Below are 27637 nucleotides of genomic sequence, written 5' to 3' on the forward strand. Positions count from 1 at the left end.
TCTTTCAGTGTTCACAACCTTTCTCCATCTTTCTTCCATTTCCTATGAAGTCTCTCCCTTCCTTTGTTTCACAACCAGCCATTTCCTTTTTCTACCTTCCACTCCCATTTTTTCCTTCTCTTGAGCACTTTCCTCATATGTTGAATTCTACTTTTCTTGGCTTCTCCCATAATTTAATTCCCTGCTTTGTCTTTTCTCTCCTCTCTTCTCGTTTTGCGTCCCCCATGTTCAGGTTTTCAAGGTGGCCTCTCTTCCTTCATCCTCCTGGTGCAGGTGATGGGCAGAGGAGGTATGACAGCTGCCTAGCATGTGGTTGTGAACATGTAGGTCATGTAAATGGTAGGGGTGAAGCACTCCAAATTATTCTGTCCTCACCTTTTAGGTTTGCACTTGCCTTCTGCTGAAGGCACGGCCTCCTTCAGAAAGGACTCAGTTCTGTCTCCTGAGTTTGCACCAGTAGAAACTCCTGAGGCACTTGGTGACTTGAGAAATCAGGAGGCATTATGTTTGACAAGATGTAGATTTATGAGACAAACTTTTCATGCTTCCCTTTCTTTAGAACAGCTTCATGTAACATGAGGGTAAGAAATGGGATGGTACTGTGTTTTACTCTTCTACCCTCCAACCCCAAATGCTTTTTGGTATGAATTCTTGCTGTGGTCTCACAAATTTGTATGTGATTCTGCTGTGCACTTCTTTTTTGAAAACCTTGGCTACTGCCATTTCTATGCTGTGTGCTGTTTGCTTTGCTGCCACGTGCTGTGTCTGGTTTTTTTCAGTCTTAACACCTACTACTTGAGAACCAGCTTTGTCAATTTTTATGGTGTGCAGCCCTGCGGAGTATTACTACTTGTGACTTTCAGCAGTGTGCGGCATAACATTTACCCTTTTCCCAAAATTTCTGTCTGTCTCCTACATCTATTACTGAAAACCATTACTGACATTTCTGAATTGGAATGTGTGGCCCTAGGGAGAGTATTTCCTTTTTTACATTTAGCCAGCTAAATCATCAGCCCAACAAGCTATCAGCTCAACAAGCCCTTGTGGAGAGGCTCTTCTTGTCTTTCCTCCTCTCTTTCCTTTTCATCAGTTAAGAGTATTTTCTCACCTCTTTGTATGCTTTCAGCTTAATCTCATTCTTCATTGATGCTGTCAGACAACATTGATGGAATATTTAATTTGAGGAGTTAGTCATTTATGAACTGTACTATAATTGCATAGAATTATTTCAAAATGTACTGATTCTCTTGCCCCTTGTTGTTCTTTATGACGGCTAAAGCTAAGTATCATCCAGACTCATCTTACTGCACATTGAACTTGAAACTGAGTTTTTGAGCAATTAGTATTGCATTGCCTTTATTCATGCTAGCAGTAGGAATTTCTGGTATAAGTGTTGGTCACATAGTAAAACCCCTTCTGGTAGCATTGCTAAGTAGCAATTTTGATGTGAAGTAGCCTTTTGATGTGAAGACCTAGAAGTCAGAACTGGGATGTGATCCTGAAACTGGGTGTGGATAATTCTTTACTCACTTAACTAGCAATACTGACTTCAATTAAGACCAGTGAATCCAAGCACAGAATGCTAATTGTTCTGACATGGAAAAGCTAACAGTGTTTTTAGGACTATTTTTATTGACATATTTTAAAATCTCGCTTATTCCAGTCCTTCCTCTTTTCTTTTTTCTCGCACAAAAATAATCCATCAAATGTTTCTGGCTGGTATTTGCAAAGTAGAAGTTGTGTTCCTCTGAAGCTGAATAGAAGGAAATACCATGTTCATGGTTTCACTGTCTCTGTATGAAATACAGTTAGTGGTTAAAATTTTTGTAGTATTGAACCCTTTGATTTTCAGATCTGTTTTTCTGTAAAATATCCTAGGTATTTTATAGTCCCCAAATAGTTAAAGTGCCATATTGGAATCTGAGGTTAAGATGCTGAAGGATGTATTTGCAGAGGTACACAAATGCTAATTAAATCAAAAGAATATTTAGATAAAGACTGCTTCATGTTAGAAAGGACTTATTGGAGCATGGTGACTTGGTGGTTGAACCCTTTCATGAAGCCTTTGTAGAACAGCCTCTATGTTAACAGGAAAACCAACTCTATTGTCTGCCTATGGAAGGTTTTATTTCCTATAATTTTGGAATGACATTTTTTTTGCTTTTTTTCCCCTTGAGAAATAGAGACACAAAAATCTGAGCAGAATGCTACCATCCTCATTTCCAAGGAAGAACAAATAAAGAGTAATAACTTATAATGCAGTAACACAATCTTAAGGGCCAAGTGATAAATTAATGGAAATGGGTTCTTGTATACAGTTTTGGAGACTAAGCACATTTGATTGAATTGTTTCACAACTAGCCTGCCTAATTATTGTGTCTGCCACATTCATCTATTTAAATAATTCCCAACTTTTGGATTGCTGCCTGGAATATTACTGCAGTACATGTTTCAACTGGTTATTCCCTTGTCACGTGTAACTTCACAAAGGAGGATGTTTGGTTTTGTTTTTTTTGGAAAAAAAAAAGAGTGAACTTTGGCTGTATGTTTATAATATCTGATAAAAAGGGGCTATAGGTTTCATAATGTTGATTTGAATGAGTTGCACGTGAACTGATGCTGTATTTGTTTTGTCAGGTCAGTGACTTAAAAAGTGCCTTTGCCGAGTCACTTCTACGAGCGAGGACTGCTACGCCTGTGCTCTCAAAATCCCATCTTTGCCAGCCAGACATTGCCTTCACCTTACACCTGGCAGAAGATACCTCAGCTGTCTCCGTTTGCCAATTAGTTGATGGGAAACTGAAAGCAGAAAGAGGATTATTATTATTATTATTCCTGGGACATGAACAAATGACTGCATTGCTTTCTCGTGTAATCAATATCGGCAAGCAGCCGTCAGAGAAGTGCTGTTCTATCAAGGAGTGCCATTGCATTGACGGACCTTGGCTTTAAACCAGTGCATCCGTGATTACAATCAACAAACCCACGTGTTTTACAGACAGAAATGCGACTGAGCATGTGTTTTCCCAGCCAAAAGTCTACAAGCGGGACTTAATGATTGATGAGTGACTGCTTGCTGATAAACTTTCTCTGCTTGCTCTGCTTTGTGTGTGTTGGACGCCGTTAATCGTCCCCCGCTTTGTTTTTTTAAACTTTCTTTTCAATTGGAATTGAAGTTATTTTTTTTCCGATCCCCCCCCGCCGCCCCTTTTGTTTTGGAAATTAGTTTTGGAATTTTCCTCAGCATAATTCACCTGACAGCAACTTACAAGTTCAAAATCAGCTTCTCATCATGGCTTTGAATGTTGCTCCCGTAAGAGACACAAAATGGCTGACATTAGAAGTGTGCAGGCAGTTTCAGAGGGGAACTTGTTCACGCTCTGATGAAGAATGCAAATTTGCACACCCCCCTAAAAGTTGCCAGGTTGAAAATGGAAGAGTTATTGCCTGCTTTGATTCCTTAAAGGTAAGAAAGAGAAACTGCATGCATAGTGAAAATGCTACTACATCGTAGTGAAAGTAAAATAGGAAATGATGAGTGATTCGTTCTTGGTAAGATGCATATTGAAACAAATGTTGTTTATCATAACGTTTGTTTACTGAAGCTTGTAAGATTTCTTTCTAAGGTTTTTTTTTTTAAATGTCACTATGTTGTTTACAAAAATTGCATGTGACTGTGGGATATAGAATTAGTTGCAGCTGGTAGGACAATTGTATTCTCCCGAGTACATTTTATGAATTATAATTGTTTCATGGTAAATGAAAATACACAGTGGCACAATACTGTGCCATTCCCAGAGACCTGAAGAAACAAATCATATGGAAAGAGTGCAGATTTTTTCATTTAGATCAACAGAAGTGAGAAAAGACTATCCATTACTTCAGATTTGACACAAAAGGTTGTTTACTTTTGGTATTGGAGACTCAGGTAAGTTAATAGCATTGGAAATTACATGTATGGATAGTGCAGATATGAGCATAAGTTTAGGAAGAGCAAAGGGATTCTCCTATTTGTAGGATATTTAGCAATTATGTTGTTAGGGCATCAGCTTCTTCTGACTTCCTAATGACATCAGACATCCTTTAGAAAACTATTCTAAAAAGTTCTGTGAAAGTAGTTCATGTGCTGCATAAAAGATGATTAATGATCCCCTGGGATTTGAGGAGTACACAGTGTTTTCTATGAAGATATATTTGTGTTCTTGTATCAACAGAATGAGAAAGCTTATTTCATATAAATAATTAAAGGGTAGAATTGAGAATTTCAGATTTTATTTTGAAAGTTTTACTTACAGCTTTATCGTCCGGGCATGGGAGAATGTCTTGGCTTGCTATTTTAGCCCCGAGGATCAAAATTTCAGTTGCCAACAACTGTTTTACTGTGAAAACATCAGTCTGAAAAATAAGAAAACTCAGGGTGGCTTATTTACATTATAACTTTTTTTTTATGCATCACAAGATATTGTGCTAGGCATCTGCCTTCTATTTTTTTCTCATTTCTTCTTTTCTTTTGAAGATTTAGAAGACAGTATCTCAGGGGAAATGTTTATGAGGGGGTTATGTTCTGTATATCCTGTAAGCCAGAAGAGCACCTTTGGAGTCATGGCAGTATGTCATCGAGGGCTATTAATGACCTTAATCCATGGATTACTGCACGATAAACTGTAACAGCTTCTTTGTAGATGTTCTTGTGTATTGGTTGTCTGCCAATGGGATAATTTTTTTTTTAAACAAGCAGACTAGTGTCTGCAGCAAGTGGGCAATACTCTGATTTTACAAAATTAAGCAGGTCAGTGAAAGGGAGTTTTTATGTACTGTTTTTATGCGTTGTAAAAGGTCTGTGGCTGGGAGGCTGAGATAAGCACCAGGATTCGGTCACCCCTGGGCTGGCAGGACAGTGGCTCTGCAGTGAGAGGTGCTGCTGCTGCATCATCCTGGCCAAAGCAGTGATGCACCTGTCCTTGATGCCTGAGGACAGCTTCTCTCTCCCTGGTAGTACTGGGCACTCACAGTGGAGTTCCCAGCTATTCAAGCTGGAGACTTTTGTTCAGGGATGGTTGTTGTCTGCAAATAAAAACTGGAGTCACAGACTAAGCTAATAATACCGTGAAGAGAAATCCTGAGGGATCACAGTGGATAACTTACTGACAACCAGCATCATTGCTCAGAGGAGAGAAGTCCAAAACCCTGTAAAAAATGTAGTTAAAGCAAGTAGCTGTGTTTTGACCTAGTGTGGGAGGACATGTCCTGAAGGGCCAGCCCACTCCGCCCCAGTTCTGGTGGCTGAAGTGGTACTGCTCTGTCCCACTGGCCATCATTACCCTCTCTCATGCAGAGCAGAGCATGCACCTGTGCCTTCCATCTTGCATCTTCTAGTTGAGTCTAATCTGTTAAATTGCTGGGAAAGATGGAATTATAGCAAGAATTCAGATTGTGGCCTGAAGCAGCAGAGGTGCAGGCACAGGTTTCTTCCCACCAGCTCTGCTACAGATTGAGGGAAATCCAATAGTGGGATGACACCCACTGACTGTCCCTTCAAGTGCAGCTCCATGGCTGTGAGCATGAGTTGGAGTTGTGCATTTCTGTGTGTTACCTGATCCTGCTGTGCACAGGAAACTGTTGGGGACCACTGAGTGCACAGCTCTGGGCTGGGCTGACTGGTGTCCTCACAGTCATTATCTCAGTTATTCAGAAGAGTGTTTGTAAATTGACAGCTCCACAGTGAGAATGTATGCCTGGTAAGCTCAGTTTGCTTATATTGCTGGCTGAGGGACTTTAGGTTAGTCACATAAAGCTATTTGATACATAGCTTTTGGAAGTAATGGTGTTAATCATACAGTTTCAGAATAAGATTTTGGCACTCAACAAGTGGGATGACTTTTCGTGTAAATGAGCAAGCAGCACAGTCTAGAATTATAGATAAAATCAGAATTTAATTTAAAAAAACCTAGAGTTATTTTCCTCGCTGAACATTGAACCAGTTTAATGCAGGCAATTATTTAGCATTTATTTACATAGCATCTAGAGCTCTGGAGACTTAGCTTTTAACTGTCTTGGTTTGGTGTACCTGCTGTAAAAACAAATTATGGTGAGTCTCTGCATAAACATCTTTCTACCCAGAAAAGACAGAATTTTTTTTTTTCAGTCTGTGATGGAGTTATGTTACATTTAGGTGGTGTCTGGTAGTTACAGCTGCTCCCTTAGAAATCGGTCAAAGATACAGGACTCTGAGACAGACTCTCCTTTACACACTGATTGATCAAAAGAGCCCCTGTTCTGGATAGCAACATATGCTCCCTTGCCTGCCATCTTCTTTCCAGGTTTCCAGGGCAGACAAGGGAGCATGCTATCAGTATGTGCCAGCTGGATCAGACTACCAGAGCACCAGTATGAATCTGCAGGAGAGTCCAGTGAAAGGTCACGAAGATGATGAAGAGACTGAAGCATCCCTTTCATAAAGAAAGTCTCACGGAGCTGGGACTGTTCAGCCTGGAGAGGGCTCAGGAGAACCCCATCAATGAATGTAAATACCTGCAGGAAGGGTGCAAAGAGAACAGAGCCAGGCTCTGCTCAGTGATGCCCAGTGACAAGGCTGGAGGCAGCAGGCACAACCTCAAACACAGGAGGATCCCTCTGAACATCAGGGAACACTTTTTCACTGTGAGGGTGACCAAGCACTGGCACAGGATGCCCAGCGGGGTTGTGGAGTCTTCATCCTTGGAGATACTCAAAAACTGTCTAAGATCTAGTCTTTGGGCAGTTGTCTCTAGGTGACCCCGCTTTGAGCACAGGATTAGACCAGGTGACATCCAGAGGATTTTTTCAACTTCAACTGTCCTGTGTCTATGTGACAAGAAGCACCTTCACACAGATTTTCCTGTAGTTTTAGGATTTTTTCTAAGCTAGCAAAAACTGGCTTTGGGACCAAAGGATGTAATCCCAGCCAGGGACACTTGCCTCTATGTCATACCATGCCCTCCTTTGTGTTCCCACTGCTATCTTTGTGATTGTGCAATGTACCAGGTTGGAAACATAAGTTGTTGCTGTAGTTGCTGCAGAAGAGAGAAGAGCTGTGTGGCACCAGCAGAGCACTGAATCACTTCTGCCAGTGACAGTGCTGTGGCCTTAGGCTGGCCTTCTGGTGTAACATAATTGCATCATAATCCAAATTTTTCTGTATTAAAGAAGTGTATTTGTAGTTCCGGTAGTACCAAGTAAAAGGTCAACAGAGTTTAATGGACCCTGTTTACTTTTAACTGAGAAGGCATTTTTGGCTCCCAATACCTGTCCTTGCAATACTTGACTTTAAACCCAGCAAAAGTTGCAACAGCAACCCATTGGACTGATTACAGCTCTGAGGAGCCAAAATGCTCACAGTGGAAGACTGTCTGGGCTCTGAATATCCTTCATCTGTGAGATGCTGCAGGCTAGACAGAAATAGCTAAAGACTAATGAGCCCGGGTCAGATTCAGGCCAGAAACCTGCTGGTTTCAAGCCAGGTTCTGCTGCATGAGCTTCTGAGAGGCAGCTCAGCATTTGTTTCTCCCTCTTTGGTGAAGGACAGAGTCTGCTCTGTTCTGAACAGGATGTTTGTGGGGTTTTAGGAGAATCAGGCAGATCATCCCTGTGCACCCCATGGATGGTGGATGCAGCAGTTGGACAGATGTGTGCCCCTTAGCTGGCCACAACGTTGCTGCCAGCAGTGAGGTTCCCTCCAGCAGAAGCCCTGCATGGCTGGGTCACCAGTGTGGCCACACAAACACACCCAGAACTGCACTGGGCAAGTGACCTTGGTGAGCCTGATGGGAGGATGAAAGTTTCTCCGGGCTAATCTGGTTCACCATGCTTGAGGTGAATGAAGGGAATTCTTTCCTGGCAGGGCCCTGAGCCCTGGTGGTGGGTGGGAAGATAAAGGATGCTGAGGAAGCACTGCCAGAGCCCTTTCTGCTGCTGTAACCATCCTGAAACCTTTCTGGAGCCCTTACAGGCTCCCCTTTGGATGTCTTTGGAAGGGTCTGTGAAATGACCTACCTAACACAAAAGTTTGAATTTCAGAAACTGCTTCATTCATTTTATACTTCTCCCTAAACTGAATAACGTGGATGTATAACACTTAATATAGCACATTTAGATCCCTCCAAGTTGGACACTACAAGCAGGTCTGTTTTCAAGGCTATCTTGTCCTGTTAGTAGTAAAGAACAAAATCCTTTCAGTGGAATACTAATATGTGAGGACAAGAACATGCAACACTTTGCTGTATTTGAATTGGAATAATTTAAAAAACCCCAAAAGACACGTTAAAACAAATGGTGATGTTTAGGAGGGTGAAAAGGGGAAAGTTTGGCAGATAAGAAAATACAATCATGGGCATTTTGCTTAGAGTTAACTCTTACGTTTGCAGGCAAGTCTGAATTTTCAGTCCAGATGCCATTTCTTGGCTCAGATTTATACCCTTTCTGCATGTCAGCTACTAGAAGGATATGTTGTGTGAGTTAATACAGGTAACAAAGATGGTATCTTGAAGATACTGTTGTTTCAATTTTATGGTGGCAACAAGGAAGCAAAAGCTTTTTAGGGCTCCAGATAACTTTTTTGATTTTTCATTAGTGTTCAGACACTTGGAACCCTTCTATTTATTGAGCCAGTAGACTACTGTGAACTGATCATCTGCATTTTCATGAAAACCTTTTAAGAATATGTCTTTCTGGTCTCATTTGGCACAAAAGAAGGAAATGTAATTGAAAGCTGTGCACAGACTTGTTTGCCAAGTTAAAAGGTTACTGGGAAAAAAGAAAAAAATTTTAGGAACATCCACTGTATTGAAATATCTGAAACTGAAAATAATCTTTTTAAGATGGCCTCAGCTTTATTTAGAAAAAGAAGAGAAAAGGCTTTGTAAAGTGAGCAGGCTGTTTGTATGAGAGTGAGCTCTGAGTTGGGAGGCAGTAGGTAGTAATTTGTCTTCCTGTAATTCTTTTGTGGGTCTCTAAATGTTTTACAAATGTCAGAGACTCGGGATCATTTCACAATTTGAAATAAGTAATACTTGATCACATTTGGCAGGTGAAGCATTTTGAACGGACTATAGATGAGCATGGAAAGGGGATATGCTAGTATTGTCTATACTAGAAAGCATTTAAATGAGTGTTTATCATGTCCTAGCTGGCTGAATTTCTGTTCATCACTTGGTTATGTGGTGTGACACTGTTCAAAGACAAGGTGAGTTCAAGGACTGTGCCCATAGCTGGTGGGAAAGAATGACTGAAATGGGCAAAGTAATTTCTCTTGGGGGGCAGAGTGGCTTATACCTCCTGGGCCCGTGAATTTTGCCTGCTTTGCTTCACAGTGACCCAGTTTCAGCAGGATGTTGGGGAATAGGCTGCCCTTTTCAGTAGTTGTGGGCTCTGGGGATGTGGAACTTGCAGGGTGCAACTTCTCTGATGCAGGATACAGAATCCAGGTCTCACTCTTACTGCAGAGCAACTTTGGTTGTTGGTTTGTGAAAACCTCTGTTTTTTCTTGCAGAGTGGCCAATAACCTCTAGGTAGTCTGAGAACACTACCTGGAAGAAGCTTTCATGGTGTCTGAGTTGCTGCAGAGTGTGGGCTTGAAAAGAAAGTGCCAATCAAGGCCAGTTTTAAATAACTCTATTAACTCTGTGGAATTAATTCTGACTGAATTAACTCTGTGGGCTCCCTCTGTGTTCAGAGTATCAGTGGCCACCCTGGGGCCAACCAAAGCCCCGTTAAGCCCAGTGACCCAGTAATGGCCAATAGTGGATGTCTTGGAAGTGGTGTGTAAACATGCAGTGGCTTCCTGGAGTGCTCTGCTGGCTCCTAGGGGTGTGCTGCCCAAGGGCATTGAGAGCCAGACATGGTATGCTTGTACCTAATAGCTCTCAGTCACCATCTTTTCACTGCATTTGTCCTGCTGTTTAACCATGCTCCCATTCAGCATGCACAACAACCACCTCCACAACTCCATTATGTACAGCATGGAAACCAAATTTTGTTGATCTTTTCAAACCTCCCCATCTCATGGATGCCCCCATTTCTTGTACTGGAAAACAGAAGAGATTCTCCTCTGAATTTTCCTAAGGATGAAACTGGGTGGGGTTTTTTCCACTGACTTCACTCTGGAAGGGGCATGTTTCTCCCCAGGGAGTTCAAAGGAAACCTTATGAGAGAAGGTTTTAAATCTGCTTTGTGAAAATGCTGTTCTCAGGACAAGTATGATTCCCAAAGGCCCTGCATTTTCAGGCTGTGGCAGTTTTTGCACTCAGAATGAAGTTCTGCATGGAATTACGCCATTCTGCTTCCTGAGACTATATTTCACCTTATACACAATCCATGCAGCTGCGAGTAGCTGCTAAAAAGAGATGGTTACATGCAGGCCTATCACAGCTAGCTCCCCATTTTTGTCTCTGTTCAGGTGGTCATACAGCCGTGCAACTTGAGTTGATCCAAAGGAAAGGGAAGAACTGCATTAAATATAAGCTGAAACTACAATTTTAGGCAGCACAATCTTGCATAAATTGAAGTAAAAAGGGTTTAAGAATGGATAAGCTTTTTTTGAGGACCCCCTCCTTTATCTCTGAGCTAAGGGACTCGGTATTCTTGTTTGTTTAATAACCTGTTCTTGTTTGTTTTCTGATAAATATCCTCTATGTTCCCCTGTAGTGCACAGCAGGCACAAGTTCCTTTAATACTTCGTTTTTCCTGTTTGTCTCCCTCATATCTATTCATGCAGCTGTCTCCATGCCAGCTCTTCTGGCTTGGAAGGGTTAAAAGGAAGGTAAAATTAAAAACCAAGTAGCTGAACTGCTGGGCTGACACACTTAAAAATTCATGAGCTTGACTTAAATTGGTTAAAGAGAGAAACTGCAATAAGCCTGTAGCTGTTGTATTACATGGTGTTCAGCTTTTTTTTTTTTTTTTAATTTTATTTTTAAAAACGGTTGTTGAAAACTGCAGAGGGCACCATGTTCATTGTTAGGGTTTGTCTCTCTGCTGAGAAGCGTTTCTTATTTATCTCAGAACAAAGTCTGGAGGCACAGCTCATCCCAGCCACCTGTGGTGCTTAACCTGCAGGAGCCCTGGTGAGCTGCCAGGGCTGAGCCGAGGGCTGGCCTCTGTGGTAGAGGGGCACTAGCCATCAAGTCAGCTCAGAGGAGAAAGTCTTCACCTGCTGCCCATGTCTCTGCCTTCAGTCCAAGGCTGTGAAGAGCAGAGAAGTTGAACCAGTTGAAGTTCATTACATAGCCTGCTACAAAAGCTGTGTGTCTCCTTCAGGGCATTGTTTTGTTTCCTCATTTGTCTTTCTCAGCAGCAGCACCAAGAGCACAAAGCTGTCCTGGCTGTCGCTGCTATCACCTGTCACCACCTGATCTGCCAGATTTTAAAACTGCACACTTCGTTACAACTAGAGTTCCATGTTCAAAGGAGAATACAGTTGGATGCCGAGTTACCCAGGCCTTCCTGCCCTCTGGAGTCGTGGGAAGCCCCTGTTCCCAGTGGATGGTTCAGTGGAAAAGCCTCTCAGTGGTCAGAGCAGATGTGTCACAACAGCCTGTCATCCTCTGGCCTGTTAGTGCCACCTGATGAGAGCACGGGGGTGTAACCAGTGCAGTTTCCAGATGTGAACAAGGTGGTGTTATCAGTGCTCTTTCCACTGCTGGTTTCGGTTTGTTAGAGCTGGCTGAGCAGGACACCTGGCCTGGGGAGGAGGATGAGCATGAGGAGCAGAAATGGTTGAAAAGCAAAAGCAATTAAAGAACAGTCACTGAGGGAGGTAATACTGTCTTCTGTTTGCTGAACTATGTTGTCCTGAAGGACCAAGGGAGTATGCAGTCGTTCCTGGGCAGTGGTCTTGCTGCGTTGAGTTAACTCGTGGAGCTTCCTGCTTCCAGAAGAGATTTGAAAAAAACATTTCCAGGTTCCATACCCTTTCGCATCAGATGCATCTGCAACTCGGTTATCAGTCTAAATCTTATTACCAAAGAAGAGCAGCAAGGGAGATTCGTTGCGGCCAAAGGAAACCTTGTATGAAAGGGCATGATGTTTGCCAGATGTTCTTCAGATTTTCTGGCACTCCAGGGTGCTTCATATACCCATCAATTCACTGTGTAGTTTTTGCTGCTGCACCAATCCATGCTCCCCTAAGCCTTATAATAACTACACTTTGTGGGTGTAGTGAAGGCAAAATTCAATCAGAGTCTCTGACTCATCCCATCACTAGGATTTTGAACACAAGAGCAATTGCTCACTGCCCACTCCTCCCCCACACTCCCTATTAACTCAGGTCACTCACTGTTCCCACAGGCTTGCTCTCTCTAGGTCTCCCCACCTACTCCTTTATTTTTCTGGCAGGTGGTTCCTCTTTCATTGCAGGTGCTTTTTTTTTTTCCTTTAGCCTTGTGTACGTAGCTTTTGCTCAGCTCAGGCGTCAGCTGTTCTTCCCAAGCTGCTATACTTTGCATCATAAAATACAAAAGACAAGGTTGTGCTTGTCTGATGGAAAAGCCTAGCAGAGACAAGACCTGTATTCCTATTGGTCCAATTCATCCCCAGCATTGGAAAGCTATTTTAAATCTAAAAATCAACAAGAATTGAGGAGTTTATTTGCAAGTCTGTTTGCCAGCCCTCTTCCAACTTGTTGTGTCCTCATATGAGGACTGGCACCTTTTACTGAGGAGATGGACTCCACTGGAAACCTATTGCAATAAAAGGAAAACTTCTGATTTTAGAGATCTTGGAACATTATTGAAAGCCTGCTGTGAGGTATAAGTCCCACAGCTGAAATGCAAAAGACTATTTGAAATACCCCTTTTCTTTGACCTTGTTGTTTGTCTTGTGGCTGTGAGCATGGTGTGCCACTCAGTATTAGATTCCTGCAAGGTCTTGACCACAATAAAGAATAAATTAATAATGGTGAAAATAAACTGTCTTCTCATCTGCTTTGTTAATGAGTTGTGTGACAAGGTGATGTGAGCACTGCCTCAAGAGTCAGAGAGCCCTAATGCTTGGAAAGATCAAATCATCAAGCAGTAAAAACAAAGAAGCAGAGAATCAGTGGAATACTGCATCTGAAAAACACATGAGGGGTGTAGCAGCTGTGGTGCAAACCCTGGTGTGTACTTGCTGTCTCAGGGGCCCAGGGGAGGTGTCCTGCTCCCTGTGGGCAGCTGTCACCCTATGGGCTGCTGTCACCCTGCAGGCTCACACACTGCTCCACAGCACAGCACTGATGCCCTGCTCCTGACTGACAGGTGACCTGGTACAGTCACTGCACTGTAGAGCTTCCCTTTCTCATGAGCTATTACCGGTTTTCAGCCCTTGCTTCTTCATGGCACTTCTTCGCTTGAGTGAGAGGAGATCTACAGTGTGCAGTGTCATGGCAGCCCATCAGGTGTGCTGCTGCCACCTCAACTGCATGACCAATAGGCCAGGCAACTTTAAACTTTGTAAAAACCCACTTTATTTAATCTAATTTGGAATTCAGTTTGGGCCCTGAACATTGCACAGTGAAGCTGTGCCTCTGACTGGATGGGTTTGTTTACCATCGTCCATGTTGTCAGGAGAGGAGCTTACCCAATGCAGGCTGGTGGTACCTGTGCAGATGTGCAGTGGCCATAAGAACTGCCCAGCTATGATTCAAAGCTGACTGAGCTCTGGGACCTTCTCTGTTGGTTCACAACGAACCAAAAAATAAAATCCAGCATGTCAAACATTGGACCAAGCCCCACTGGTTGTTATCAAACAGGCCCCTAGCCCCTGCAGCCCCCACTGAGTAAAACATACAATAGAAGCCAGCTTTTTAAGCTAGATATAACATGTGAAGGTCAGGAGATGTATCATGATTGTTTGGGGTTTATTTCAAAGATCATTTGCTAGATTAGACATCACTTTAAAATTAGTATGTGTTTATTTGCTGAGGCTAGGATGTGAGTCTTTGGGCTTGATTCAGTTGCCTGGTCAGAGGTACCTGATTCTATTTGAGATGCCCTGGATACTCTTGATGGCTTTGCAGTGGTTTGTCAGAGGAGTGTGTTGCCTTTACTGGCACCATGCACATTCCGGGGTGTCCCCAGGGTGCTCCAAGTGGTCCTGTTGATTCTCTGTGGCAACAGAGTGAAGCCCTTCTTGAGAGGCAGTGTTAGCTCTTTTACTAACTGGAAACTCTGGTGTGAACTGCTTGGAGTAAAAAGGTGGACAGTGCATTTAACATAATGATGACCTGGCTAAGAAAAAGGCCAGGGTATAGGCCAGACTCAAAAAACTGTCTTCTGTAGCAGAAGAATGTCCTTGGAGACCAGGAAGGGGATGAACTAAGAGGTAATTTTGAGTTCCCCTGTAGTAACATGAACACCTAATGCAAATTCATTAGTTTGAAATAGTTGTTACCCATGTAACTGGGCTCATTTTTTGCTACCTAGAAGAAGAAAGGTAAATCAATGAAAAAAAAAAAATCTCTGTAGGTACAGAAGTGTTATGGCAGTGAACTCAGCCTGTTAAAAATAAAAATATGGACAATCTATTGCAAATTTAAATTAAATACCGACCATTACTATTGCTTTATGAAGATTTTAAAGCTAAAAATTAACCAGGATATGCATTTGAAAAAACATGAAAGTTACAACAAGGAATTCTTTTTCCTCTGAAGTATAATTGTGCCTTACTTCATTTGCAGATGTGAACATATGAACATCTGTCAAGTGGTATCAAATATGCATGCAGTTTGTTAATTTCAGACACAAAAGAGATAAGAGTATTTGCTTTTCCAACGGTATCTTAATGGTAATTTTCCTAAACTAGTGGATAATAATGAATGTCATTAAAATGCAGGCTATTCCCCACATGTGTTTTGCTTCACATTGTGCTTCAAAGCACAGGTCATACCATGTGTCAGCATTACTAAAAATGCAGGCATGGAATTTGTATGTGCAGAGTTGGAGATGTGTGGGTATTACTGTGGAGATACTGTGAGCATTTATCATGTGAATAAATTAGTGTTAGCATGAAGGTATATGAGGGTGATTGTGTGCTTCATGCTGAACATGTTGATGCTGTTGAAATTCCAGCCTGCCACAGTTCTCGGTTTAAATCAATATAAATATTAATTTGCTGCAAAACTCTTGTTCCTTCAGTGAGAGCTGTGTTAACTGATTAGTATGCATGAACCAGTTTGTGTTTGAAGTGCAGCAAATGTCTATGAGTCTCCTTCTTTAATTGAACCTTCTGGCTATAATTGTTTTTAGCCTGCATTCTTGAGGAAATGAGGCTTACACAGCCACTATGCTTCTCTTTCCCTCCTCCCCTGATAACTTGTAAACTCAGTGGCCAGTTTCAGCCAAATTTGACAGAGATCATAGTCTCAAGTGTAATAATGCTCATACATGTTTTTAAAAAACTGGTAGCCTAATACTAGAGTGAAGTGAGAGAGAGAGAGCTATAAGCCGTCCCACATGGAAAAGGTACCTAGAGCACACAGGCAAGAGGAGATCCTTAAAACTCAGTTAACCACAAAGAAGCTGGGATTTGGGATTTGCAATCAAATGTGTAAAGCCCTACCTTCCTTTGAGCCAGTGTTTGCAGCACTACCCATTTAATGATAGTAATGGTCTTGCTGTTGGGCAGACATGTGGCAAAGGACTGCCTACAACCATTCCCCCTTACCTTTAGCCTCCACTTGTTTCTTGAGCCTAGTTTTCATGATGTTTTCCATATTCAATCTTTTCAAATAGCAAATTTATCTTACTGAGACATTGGTACTTATCATAACTTCTTTTTCTTTCAGGGAGAAGGAAATTTTGACTAGGGATGGAGATTTAGGTCTTATGGGTGTGCAAGGCAATGAAAGGCTCCTGGATGATAGGTGGGGAAGGTGACACCCCTCACTGAAGCTGGCTGTTGTATGCAAAGCACCACAGAAATTTTGCAGGCTGTAAGAGAGAGCAAGAGAGGATGTAACACTCTAGAGTCTGTGGTGAGTGCTCATCTGGAAGGAGGAGGTTTGCAGTTACCATCCCTGCTGCTAGGTTTCTTGAGGCATTTTTTCTTTAGATGGCCTCTTGAAGGAAAAAAAAATACTGTCCTGAAAATAAAGGTGACTGTGTTTTATGTAAGAACCATATGCCATTTTGTCCTAAGCTCATAGCATCTCATTGAGTTTTCGGGGCAGCAGCCCTCTAGGGCTGTTCCTGTATCCTGTAGGAGTAAGCTGGTTTACTTCATCACAGAGGGCTGGCCTAAGAGATAATTACTCTTATTTTCTTTACCCAACCTTGACATTGTTTCAGTATAGTTAAGTCCTCCACTCTTGGACCTGTAGATGGTATTTTAAATGAGTACTACTGTAAAAAAAATCCCATTTATTCAGCTTTCCCTAAATACCAACAGTACTCTAAGCGGATTTTCCTTTCTCAGATACTTCAGTATGCCAGCTGTTACAATATATGTAATGTGTTTAACGAGCAAGGGAGTTTATTATTAGGTAATTAAATAAGGCTGTTCTTTCTAATTAGTTATTTGCCTTTCAGTCGTGGATGTTGCAAAAAGATCCACTGTGATCTGTGTCAGCTGTATCTTGGTGTGCTTTGATTTGCTATAAAGCAGCTGCGCATCTCAGCAATGCACGTGAGAATCAGAGGTGTGAAAGTAGCCAGCAAGTTTTTAATGTGAAATGACAAATGTTATCACTGGCTAATTAAGTAGCAAGTGAAGGTTAATTAATTCATAATATATCTGTATACATGGCCAAATTCTATTTAGTAGGTCAACTTATTAATACAGATGTTGAAATATCAAATGAAAAAGTAGTGCAATAAGTTAATAAATGTGTAGCATCTTTGGACGCCATAAAGAAATGGTAGCAAATTGATTTTTGATTCAGTTCAATAGAAGTTAATTAACTGCGCTGCCTAACAGGTTCTCTTGTTCCCAGCATCCTTGGGATGTCAGGCAGTTTTATGGCTTGAAATGAGTTGTGATTAGAGCAGCCCAAAGGAAGAGAGCTTGATGCTGGTGAGGTTGCAGGGCCTAGCTTAGGCTCTGGTGCTCTGCATCTCTGTGCAGGCCAGCAGAAGGCCACAGAGAGGACAGCACAGTTTGGAAAACTGTGTTGGTTTTTCAGTGAAATCCACAGAATACAGCTGGCATATAGAAAGGGGAAAGCTGTGGATAGATGTGCTGCTGTTGTTTGTGACATGAAGCAACCTTCTCTCTAAACTCATTGTTTCCTGGCATGATAAAAGACTCAGCAGGTACAGAGAGCATGGGAGTACCAAGGTTTTTATGAGGATGTTTAGATGGTAATGCATGTTCTCAGGTTTGGCTGCTTCATTTTGGAGAACAGCATTATCATATGGAAAAAAACGACTGTGCAACCGTAGACAAAGAAAATTTTAAAAAAGCCCTCAAGCGATCTGAATGGAAGCCTGGAATTTTCTGATATGGTATCTGCAGGATCGTTATTAAAATTTAGTTTGATTTTTTTTTTTGATTTTGCATTTCTTATGTGCGCACCGTGTCTAATTAAAACCCTAGTTTAAATAGATAACCATAATTTATGAGTATAAATACAGCAACTTTAGCATGCTTTCCCTTCCCCAAAGAATGTGGAGAAGATGTGCCTAAATTTTATTTAATTACAATTTTATTTAATTACAATTTCCTAAAGGTGATACTTTTTTTTTTTCTCTCTGTAAGGCACCATTTGTCTGATGGTGCAGTGTAAACCTCTTAAAAATTTGTATAGCATTTACAGTATTTTTAAATTTTAGTTATAATTGGCAATGGCTCTGGGTTTCTCTCAAATTAACCTTAAATTTCGTGAGTAGTAAATCAGAAGATACCCATCTTATATTTCAATGCACTTCTCTTGCAAAACCCTTGCATGTGCCTGTTTTGGGCCGAAATAGTCTTCAGTCTACAAGTCATAATAAGCACTTGCGTCATAGATAACCTTGGATATTGGAAGATGTTTTTTTAAATGGTGGTTTTTTTACATGCTGTTCTCTGTTATTTGAAGCAAATTGTTTAACAACCTTCCCCTTTGTTTTCCCCTTTGTGAAAGGGATGCAACTGGGGTTTTTTTCAGTTTATTTATTGCTTACCCTCTCTTTTTCTTTCAGAAGTAGGAGAAATTACTAAGCCATTCAAGGTTAGTAAGGAAAGAATACTTTCTATTAAACTTGCTAACATAGCTGGGAGAAAAACAGACCAACTTTTGTATTTACAAGGCTTTCTTTAGGAAATATTTATAGATCATCCTGGAAACACACAGCGTGCCTGTCAATACTCACTTGTTTAAAAAAATGAGAGTATTTTAAAATATCTGGAAAAACCAGCTTCTCTGACACAACTTATTGTGCACCTAGGTGTCCATGAATGCACAGCTCACATAGATCCATATAGATATACAGATGAAACGTTTGGTACATGCCTCTCCTCAGCATGTGTTTTACTCAATCAAGAAACCTCACCACACTCTGTTTCTCTGTAAGACAGGCTTTCCTTTCATTGAGTCACCTTGGCAGCCCTTGCCCATGCCTGCTTCATGTCAAGCCCAGCTGATTTAAACATTGGTGACTAGAGGCATGTGTGGCACTGCATGTGGAGTCACCAGAGGAGAGGAGGAAGCTTTGCTACCTTTCCCCAGCAGTTTGATACACCCCTGGGGCTGTGATTGCCTTTTCCACAGTGTGTCACACCTGTGTCTCCACCGTCAGTCAGCAGTTGTTGAAAGCATCCATGATCTTCCCTTCTGCCGTGGCCAGCTCCCTCTCCAGGTTACAGCTGCACGCCTTCCAGCCTGTGTCTGCACTTACGGGTGGGGCTCATGTCTGTCACATCCTAGAAATGCTCTGTTCTTTCATGCTGGTTCTTGCTCTCTGAATTTCAAGTTCATCATCTTCTGTCATACTCTGATGCTTCTGTCTTCCCATTCCTAAATAAGCAAGAGTCATCACTACATTTCATTAGCTTAGCTTAGCTGGAGCTTCTGAAAAACACAGATCTAAAAACCACAGATCTGGTGTCCTGGAGATAGGAAGCTTAACAGTGGAATCAAAATAGTTGGTTTCTGCATCTGTGACTTCACAGCCCCTCCAGCCTTTGTCCCCATGGGTGACTTCTGCAACTGATCCCGTGTTCAACTAAGGCAGCTGTAAACCTCCAGTTGATTTCTTGGGGCGCTTCACTGTCCCCACACTTTGTGTACTTTTTGAAGTGCAGCCTGGATTGCCTGTTTCCAGTTTCCAGTTTCCTTTTCTGACCCAGGGAATTAAGTGGAGCACGCTTTCCCTCTGACTGAAGTAGATACTTTTTGAAGCTGTATGTATAAATCCATTAATTTTAATTGTTTGGGAGCTCTCATCTGGGATTTCATGATGTGAATTCCTACCAGTAGGTTTCCATGAGGGAAAAGCCATTGACACTGATAGTCAAGGGTTCTTCAAAATTATCGGGCCAGTGATGTACATCAGTATGTACTTACACTGTTTCTTTGAATAACAAGTAAGTTGCTGGTATTTTCTTGTTCCTGAGGACTTCTTTGAAAAACGAAAAGAAAAAAGAAGGAAATCTGTAAGATTTATCTTCCTCCCAATTCTCTTTTTACTTTGAAAGGAGTGTTTCATGCTTTTGCAAAGGGTGTATGTGTCGGACTCTTTATTTTCTTTTGCTTTTTCCCCCTCTTCTGTCAAAATTCCATCTCTGTTTTCCATCAAGGATATGTGAAAAATATTTTCAATATATATCATTAAATAGTTTCCTTGTTCTTATACTACTCCCTAGGCATCTGTTGCTGACTGCTTTTGGAAACAGGATACTGGGCTAGATGGACCTTGGTCTAACACAGTACAGCTGTTTTATTTTCTTAAACGCTGAATCAAAAAAAACCCCAAACATTTCTATTTATTTACTTCTATGCAGCTGCAGTGGCTCTTGAGAAGCACAGTCTGTGGTTTGCTCTTGAGAATACGAAGACAAATTCGGAGGTGTACAACAGCTCATCTAAGTAATTACAGAAGTGTTCCTAATTGTAACCTTCTGTTGAGTGCAGAGGCAAAGAGCGTGTGTTGTAACAAAATGACTCGCAAAAAATCTGGATGTTTGAGAAGAGCTGGAGACCACAACAGTAGAGAAAGAGGGCAGCTACCCCAGCTTGCACTCCTGAGGGAAATACAGGGTACCAGAGGGGAACAAAATCTGCCCCAGTCTTGGTAGCTGTGGCAGCCACTGCTCAGGAAATGGAATAGGAGAAAACTAGGAGAGAGGAGGTGTCCAAACTCCATGATACCATATCAAAAGTTTAGGTGGTAAATATTTTATTAAATAGTCAGTTTAGCAGAATTATAAGGGCCCACAACTAGAACCTTTCACATTTCTTTTTGAAACTTTTTAACAACTTATTTTAACTTTTAAACTGTTTTGACATCAATTTTGATCCTTACATGTATTAAGAAGTTAGTGGTTATGTTGTTGTTGTCGTTATTGTTTGGTTGGGTTTTTTTAAGAAGCAGACAGAAATGTGAACTCAATTGCCTTATGATTTTTTTTTTTTTTTTTTTACTATTACAAATTTATGTACCACTGAACACATCAACACATTTGTGGTATGCTGCAGTGAACCCAAATGTGACTGTTTTTAATGACACTGGACTAAGGAAAATGATCTTACAATGAGAGCTTGAGAGACAAATCTAAAAGGATTCCTGGGCATTAATTTTGCCTGCTTATTTGGCCATATGTAAATATAAAAGTTTTGTTAGGATTAGGATTTGTGTTCCCAGAATTTTCAACTAATTTCTACATTTAGACACCAAAGTAAGACTTCTACTTTACTTTCACTGTACTTTTACCCATTTTATCATCATTAACTGATTTTGTAATGAAGTACATTATCATCTGATTTAATTATTTTCAAGAAGGTTAGTGTTTTTTACTTAACTGAATTTTTACTGCATGATGCATTCACCTTCTACCTTTATGTTCTTTTTTATATTTTTAAGAGGAGCCAGAAATTTTGCAAGCCTTCACCCTTTCTTTATGCTATAAATTGTCAGAGCATTTACAGATACTGGGCTTTGTTGACTTGTTGCTCAGGAGTTAGTTAAAGCTGGCTGAATAGCTGTCCTAAATACTTCCTGGCTGTAGTACTAGTAATAGCAGTTTTCACTTCTCCGGTGATGGTGCAGTAGCCAACAGGCAATATATTTTTATCTGACTCTATTGTCCTTGAAGCACTCTCATTTTAAGGAACGCCTACGTGTCTTTTTATTTTAGGTCTAAACAAAGAAAAAAATTAAACTTGTGGATTATGGATTTATTTTTTTTCCTAACTATAAGGCAGCTAAAGAGATGTCGGAATATCAGTGTTAGTCCCTGGTCTGTTCATGAACATGATCAAAAGACAAGACTGGATACAGTTTGTTTTGTATACAAATCACCTTTGCAAATGGAAGATGATGTTTATCTGAAATCCATTAAATAGGTGCTTATGTAGCTAATTATTTGAACACACAAGTCCAGGCTGGCTCACCCCATGTTTTGTGGGAATTGCCAGTGCGAAGGTAAAGAGGTTGGGTTGGGTTGGGTTGAGTTGCTGGCTTTTCTTTGGGTTCCTCAGAGATGGGCATTGGTTTATAGTCAGTACCAGCAATCCCACATCTCTTAGTGTGGCTACTCAGGGACATCCTGGATAATCCCACTGCCCTATGGGAAGAGGCAGTGGGAGCTGGGGACGTTGAGTATGTGTGTGGTGTCCAGCAGCTGAGGGAGTTCACCAGCTTGCTGCTCGGATCCATGAGCCACAGTGCCTGCTTGGGCCGTGCACGGACATGGAGAAACGTCGCAAAGTGAGTCTTTCCTTTCCAGACTGACAAATCTCTATTACCTGTACTCTCTTAGGGGTTTGGGGGCTTTTAAGGGTGTTGCAGAGGAGTGGCAACCACCACATCTCCATCATAGCAGGGTTGTCATCATCCTCTTAGCTGCAGTCATAGATCTGAAAAATACTTCATTATACATCTAGGATGTATGGGTGACTTTTTTTTTTTAACAACACCCATAAAAGGTAGATTTAAAGTGTTGGAATGGTGGTTTTGAGATCTTTACAGGTTATCATCCCTTTGTGTGTCTGCAAGCAGATGATAAATTAGCAGAAAGCTGTTTGATGATATATAAATTGTTGTCTGGTACTCTAATAGCTTAACATTTTCCAACTGTGATCAGATGTGTCTGAAATTGTTCAGCTTTACTCAAAGAGAGCTGTAGTTCCTCATTAATTGTAATACTCCATGAGTAGTTAACCAAGTCTGTGTAAGGCTTTGCATTTCCAAAGAGCTATGTTTAATTGCCTAGAAATTGGCCTTTATGTTGGTGTTTTTATTAAATGCTGAGAAAAGTTCTTTGTATCAGACTTGCTGGTGTTTTTGCATTGTTTCCCTGTAGTCTCCAAACTGGTAATTCCACTTGTTAAACTGGGTTGGCTTTTGCAATCTCCTTTGTTGTGGGATTCTCCCTTGCTTCCCGCAGTACATTCCAGAAATTGTTTGCTTGCAGGCAACTCTATTTATAAGCTTGTTTCATTTCTGTTTGATGTTTGAAAAGGTTTTTCATAGCTCTTACCTTTTCTTTGGTTTCTATGATATGCTAATCAAAAGCTCTTTAACTAGTTAAAACTGAACACTTTATTTGTTAAATATAACCAGCCAAGGGAGCCCTTCAGGCATGCATCTCCATTCTTTACTGTCCCTCTTTCATTGTTCTCAGGATTATAGCATGGGAAAATGAATAGAGCATGGTCTACAGTATGGTGTGTGGCTGTAGATATGATGAACCTTCTACAGAGGCCTTCACACCTTCAAAATTTACTACGTTTCTTCTTAAAGCACAGTTGACTTTTAAAGCTAATTTGGAATTTTCTATTCACTAAAACTTTGAAACTATTGATGAGAAGAATTCAGATAAATACTTGCTGATGAAACACTGGGTTTTCAGTGTGGGATGGTAAAGTAAAATGAATTAAAATTCTGTTGATATCTACTGAAAAAGACATTTTCCTTAAAAAATATTAGCAGCACTTCTGTAATCTTAGTGTTGATTTTAAATTAATTAAAAGCCTTTTCCCCTATTGGCAGTTTATTCCTTTGTAGTGAAGTCGTCAAGGAAGACTGAGATTATTTACTATATTCCCCACCATCTTTTGTAGGAAGGCAAGATACTTGTAATCAGTCTGCTTTAAAGATATCTAAAAATCTAAAACCAAATGAAACTTTGTAATTCTAAAGCTAATAATGATGTGCTTGGGGTGCCTTCATGTATAAGTAATTTCCAAAGCAATCTCTGTGTCAAAAGCCATATTTTTAGAGAGAGAGAGGTACTTTTACAAAACTGTTTGTATGTGATTGGTCTGCCTATATATATAATCCATGGATTCGGTAGCATGAGGCTTGCCTACCAATGAAGGGAAATGAGTGCAGTCCTCCCAGGCTGCTCCATCTTTTACCTCTGTGCTTGCAATTGATTCAGCAGTGCCTCGGGTCAGAGCTTTGCCCTCATAGGAAGATGCTCCATCTGTCTCACAGGTCGTCTGGAGGATCCCTAATGAGTCTTGCCTTCCCTCTCTGCTATGTTTTTTGATGCCCTCTTACTTACGCTACAGAACAGCTTATGTGCCCCCAAGACTGGCCTGAACATGTGAAAACACCTCTGAAGCTAGGTCTTCCTTGGGCCTTTATTGTTTTATTTATTTGCTAAATAGTATAGTATGTAATAGCCTGAAGAGTAATATTTTGTAAACTGCCCTGTCAATGAGTGGTAGGGTATAAATGATAGCTTGTATCACGAACTGTATCTTTTGGGCATGATTTTAGATTGCACTGGACAAAGACAACCTAAGTCTAGTCTTTGTCTTTGTAACATGCCAAAATAACTTTTATTGCTACATACACCAACTTCCATGCAGTCACTCTTGATTGAGAAAGTCCCTCTCTCTGCTGTGCTGGAAATAGGCTACTACAGCCTGGTTTAAATGGTTATGATGTTTAAAAAGTTTTTAAATATGTTATTGTTAAGTTGCAGTATCCTCTAAACTGCCGCCTGCCCTCCCTCCATCCAGACACTGAATCCCCAGTGATTAATCAAGGGAGTTGACTAAAGCCTGTCTAGTTGCTGGTTAGTGATCTCATATTTTGACTATTTCTTCTGATGAGCAGTACCCATCCATCACAATTTTTCTTTGCTGAAAAGCAGCAGGATGGGAAAAAACACTGAATTGGCCATTTAAATACTTGTTTTCCAGACTGTCTGCAATTACAAAGGCTTTTTGAAAAATTGGAGTCAAGATGGTTTCAATTATGAGTAACATTTCTAACCATACTGCATTCTAACCTGTATGTCCTTTAGGTTTAATCTGACATGCCACAATTATTGTAATCACTTTATGATGTGCACTATCAGACAAATAGAAAATAGAAGCAAATACTGAATGGTTTCTGGCTGTGAAAGAGCCGCTCTTGTGGAAAGCATGAGATCATTATGAATTTTTTCTTCCATAAGACTTTGCTTTGGTTTTTAGAGTTTTAGTTTAATGTGTTCTTCAGCCTTGTGACATTTATAAAGAATATTTAAACCAAAGTCCTCTAAGGTAGCTGTGATGAATGAGTCTCCTGAGAGTAATGAAAAGATGGTTCAGCCACGCATTCCAGGCCAGGTGATGAGCTGAGTACCTTCTCAAAGTCTGCATGCAATTTTGAGGTCTTGGTGGTTGGGGTCTTTTCCTTCCTGCTCCAAAGAGGAAAGTTCTCAGCACTTGTGGTTTCTCTGTTGCTGCTTGGAAACAGAGAGGGAGAAGGTGGTGTAATCCTCACTTAGAGTTTCTCCCTTGTTTGTTGTTGTCACTTTGGCATAAAAAGCAGTGACGGAAGCCTTGGCTGTGCTGTTGGCTCCTGACCGCATCCTGCCTCTTCTCTCCCAGCACCCAAACAAAAGGAAACATTTGACAGAAAGAGGTTTGATGGGAATCTCTGTCTTGTGACTCCTGCTCAGATAAGGTGCAGGCAGTGAAAACACTTTACCCACAAAGGGAAGTCATAAATTATGTTGTACTTTGGTTCCTGTTTGCAGAATAGTGTTTCAGATCCTGAGTTGGTTTCTCCTGAGAAACAGATGAGCAGGGTGCCAAACCTGTGAAGGCTTCCAGGAGATAGAACACTGGAAGTTGTGAGTTTGTCACTGTTGCAATGGAGCCTGTTTGTCTCCCATAGAAACTTTAGGGGGAAGAAAGAACAAGTAAACAAAAGTGATTTCTTTCTCCAAGTGAGTTTGCATATGTCATACTATATGCTGTGATAGTCTGTTAATACTTGACTTTTCCCTGCTAAGAGTTAAAGGTAGGAAGGTATCATCTTCAAAATGCTTAAGAAAACAAATTAAAGTAGCCCTTGTTCAAGTCAAATGGGTCAATTCAAGGTAATGACTGTTTTTCTTTCTGTATAAGTCTTTGTGGCTTTGTTGTGACCCTGGAAATCTTGGTACACTAGTACATGATCCCTTTCAATGCAATTTGAAGTAAAACAAAGTGCTTCACTTGAAATTATATTGATGTGGTTATAGCATTAGATTCTCCAAAATGCTGTGTGGTAACTCACAGTGGAGTGCATCAGCTTTGAACATATAACAACTGCTTATATTAAAGTATTTCTGGATGAACGGTCTATCAGATTTCATTTTTTAGCATGAATGTTTTGCTTAGTACCATTGTGTTTAAATACTTTTATTGCTCCATAAATGCTTGGGGTTGCTGTGATCATTACCCTTTGGTCAGGCATGTTGATGAGGCACGCATGAGTGTTTTCTTACCAACAAACAGTGTACCATCATCATCACCTGGATTTAATCTTCCCCACCACTTTCCAAATAATATCCTTCTTTTCTGTGGTCTCTAAGTCTCTTAAAATGCAATTATCTGGGCTGAAACATTTCTATTACTGACTCAGAGTGTTTATTTAAAATTTTGGTGGAATACTTCATCTTTGAAAAACATTTGAGCTGTAAGAAAAACCTTGGTTTTTCTTCCCCTATTTTTAAACTGGCTTAATAATAAAATTAATTTCTTGTTGTTTTTAGCTGAACTTTGGGATCCAGCACCAGAACAGTTGCTCCAGTATCAGGAATTAATGTTCTACTATTTTTGTGAAATTTCACTCAAATTAGGTCTTTTTGTGTGAAAACTCACCATCCATGCACACCTAGCAGAGGCTGTGTGCAGGCAAGCAGGTTCCACATACGCTCAGCAGTTTTCAGACCAATGACACAGCTCTGTCTGGTGTCAGGTGCTGGTGCCAGAAGCAGGGAAGAGGTAAGGCTGAAGGTGAGGAAATGGAGAGGAAGAGAGCTGGGGCAAGGTGGGAGTTTGGTCAGGTGAACTGGGTAGGAACCAAGAGCTGAGGAAAATGTATTGGAGATGTGCTGTCCAGGCAACATTAGTGCATGCTCTCTTCCAGCCTTGTGTTTCCCTGTGCCTCAGTGTGGGGTGGCATGTGGAGGGGTCAGGTCTCTGCCCAAAGAGTGATGGTGCAGCAAAAGAGGCAGAAGCGGCAGAGTTGGCAGGAGATGGGCTCTTGGTCAGGTGTTCATCTCTTCCTCTGGAAGTCAGTGAGTGGGTCCCTGAAAGTGGCATCTTAGCTGCTAACCATGAGGTGGGTGGACTCCCAAATCCCGAGGGCAGTAGGTGTCTAGTGAGGCATTTGCATGTGCCACATGGATGCAATGGCAAAGTGAAAGGAGGACAGACACCTGAAGCCAAAAACTGTGGGCGCTTCTCAAGTCTTGATCTCAGTTTATTCTGCGTAGAGTGGGAGTAATGCTGGCTAGTTATCACGAGAAGACTGAGAAATCCATTAATAATTTTACTGGAACCATTCCTAATGTGATCCTGTAGAGCCAGCCCTATGCATAGGCCCAAAAGGGAGTGAGTAGCTTGCATTCAGGCCAAGAGGTAAGTGAACATGTGTTGAAGTATTGACAACTGACTGTCAGGGTTAGAAATACCATTTGACTGGCTATTCACTGTGTGGGAAAGGCTGTGCAAAACAATACATGTGGTCATGTAATTGAGGTTGGTATCACTACTTTTACTGATGAAGACAGGTACCGTGGAGATTGTCAGGGTATTCCAATGTCATTGCCATATAATAAATGGTAGGGAGTCTAGTGTGTGTCTTCTTCCCAAAGTCATGGATATATGCCTTGGAAAACCTAGAGGCATTATTTTAATTTGAAATTAAACTAGAATTTTATTTAGTCAGTGCAGAATCTGTATAAAGGAAGAGAATAATTATCTGCTCCTTCGACACAGTATTGAGAAACTATAAGCACTCTTGAGACCACAATCCCATATTCTAGTACTGGAATGAATATAGTATTCAGGGAAAGTAATAAGACATCCTAATATGTCTTATCTTTTCTCATAACCATGATTTAGCTGCCTAATTCTGTAAGCTACCATTTCAGATAAATGTAACTGCATTATATTTCTTGCTGTTTTTGCTAGATCTTCTGGAAGCTTCCTAATACCTGGTGGAAGGGGATAGATAGCCCTTCAGCAAAGAGAAAAGGGTTTTTTTTTAGCGTA

The 27637-nt window shown here is 41.0% G+C and overlaps 1 protein-coding gene across 11 annotated transcripts in view; it reads left to right on the forward strand.

Annotated features, from left to right (window-relative positions):
* MBNL2 (muscleblind like splicing regulator 2) overlaps positions 1 to 27637 on the forward strand; it is a 106203-nt gene that overhangs the window by 35178 nt on the left and 43388 nt on the right. For all 11 annotated transcript variants that reach the window (XM_033051966.2, XM_033051972.2, XM_033051973.2 and 8 more), the window contains exon 2: positions 2638 to 3466. In XM_033051966.2, the coding sequence (XP_032907857.1) occupies positions 3293 to 3466 (174 nt within the window). In that variant the 5' untranslated portion in view covers positions 2638 to 3292. The remainder of the gene's footprint in view (positions 1 to 2637; positions 3467 to 27637) is intronic.

The sequence above is a fragment of the Catharus ustulatus genome, chromosome 2 (assembly GCF_009819885.2).
Source record: "Catharus ustulatus isolate bCatUst1 chromosome 2, bCatUst1.pri.v2, whole genome shotgun sequence".
Lineage (NCBI taxonomy): Eukaryota > Metazoa > Chordata > Aves > Passeriformes > Turdidae > Catharus > Catharus ustulatus.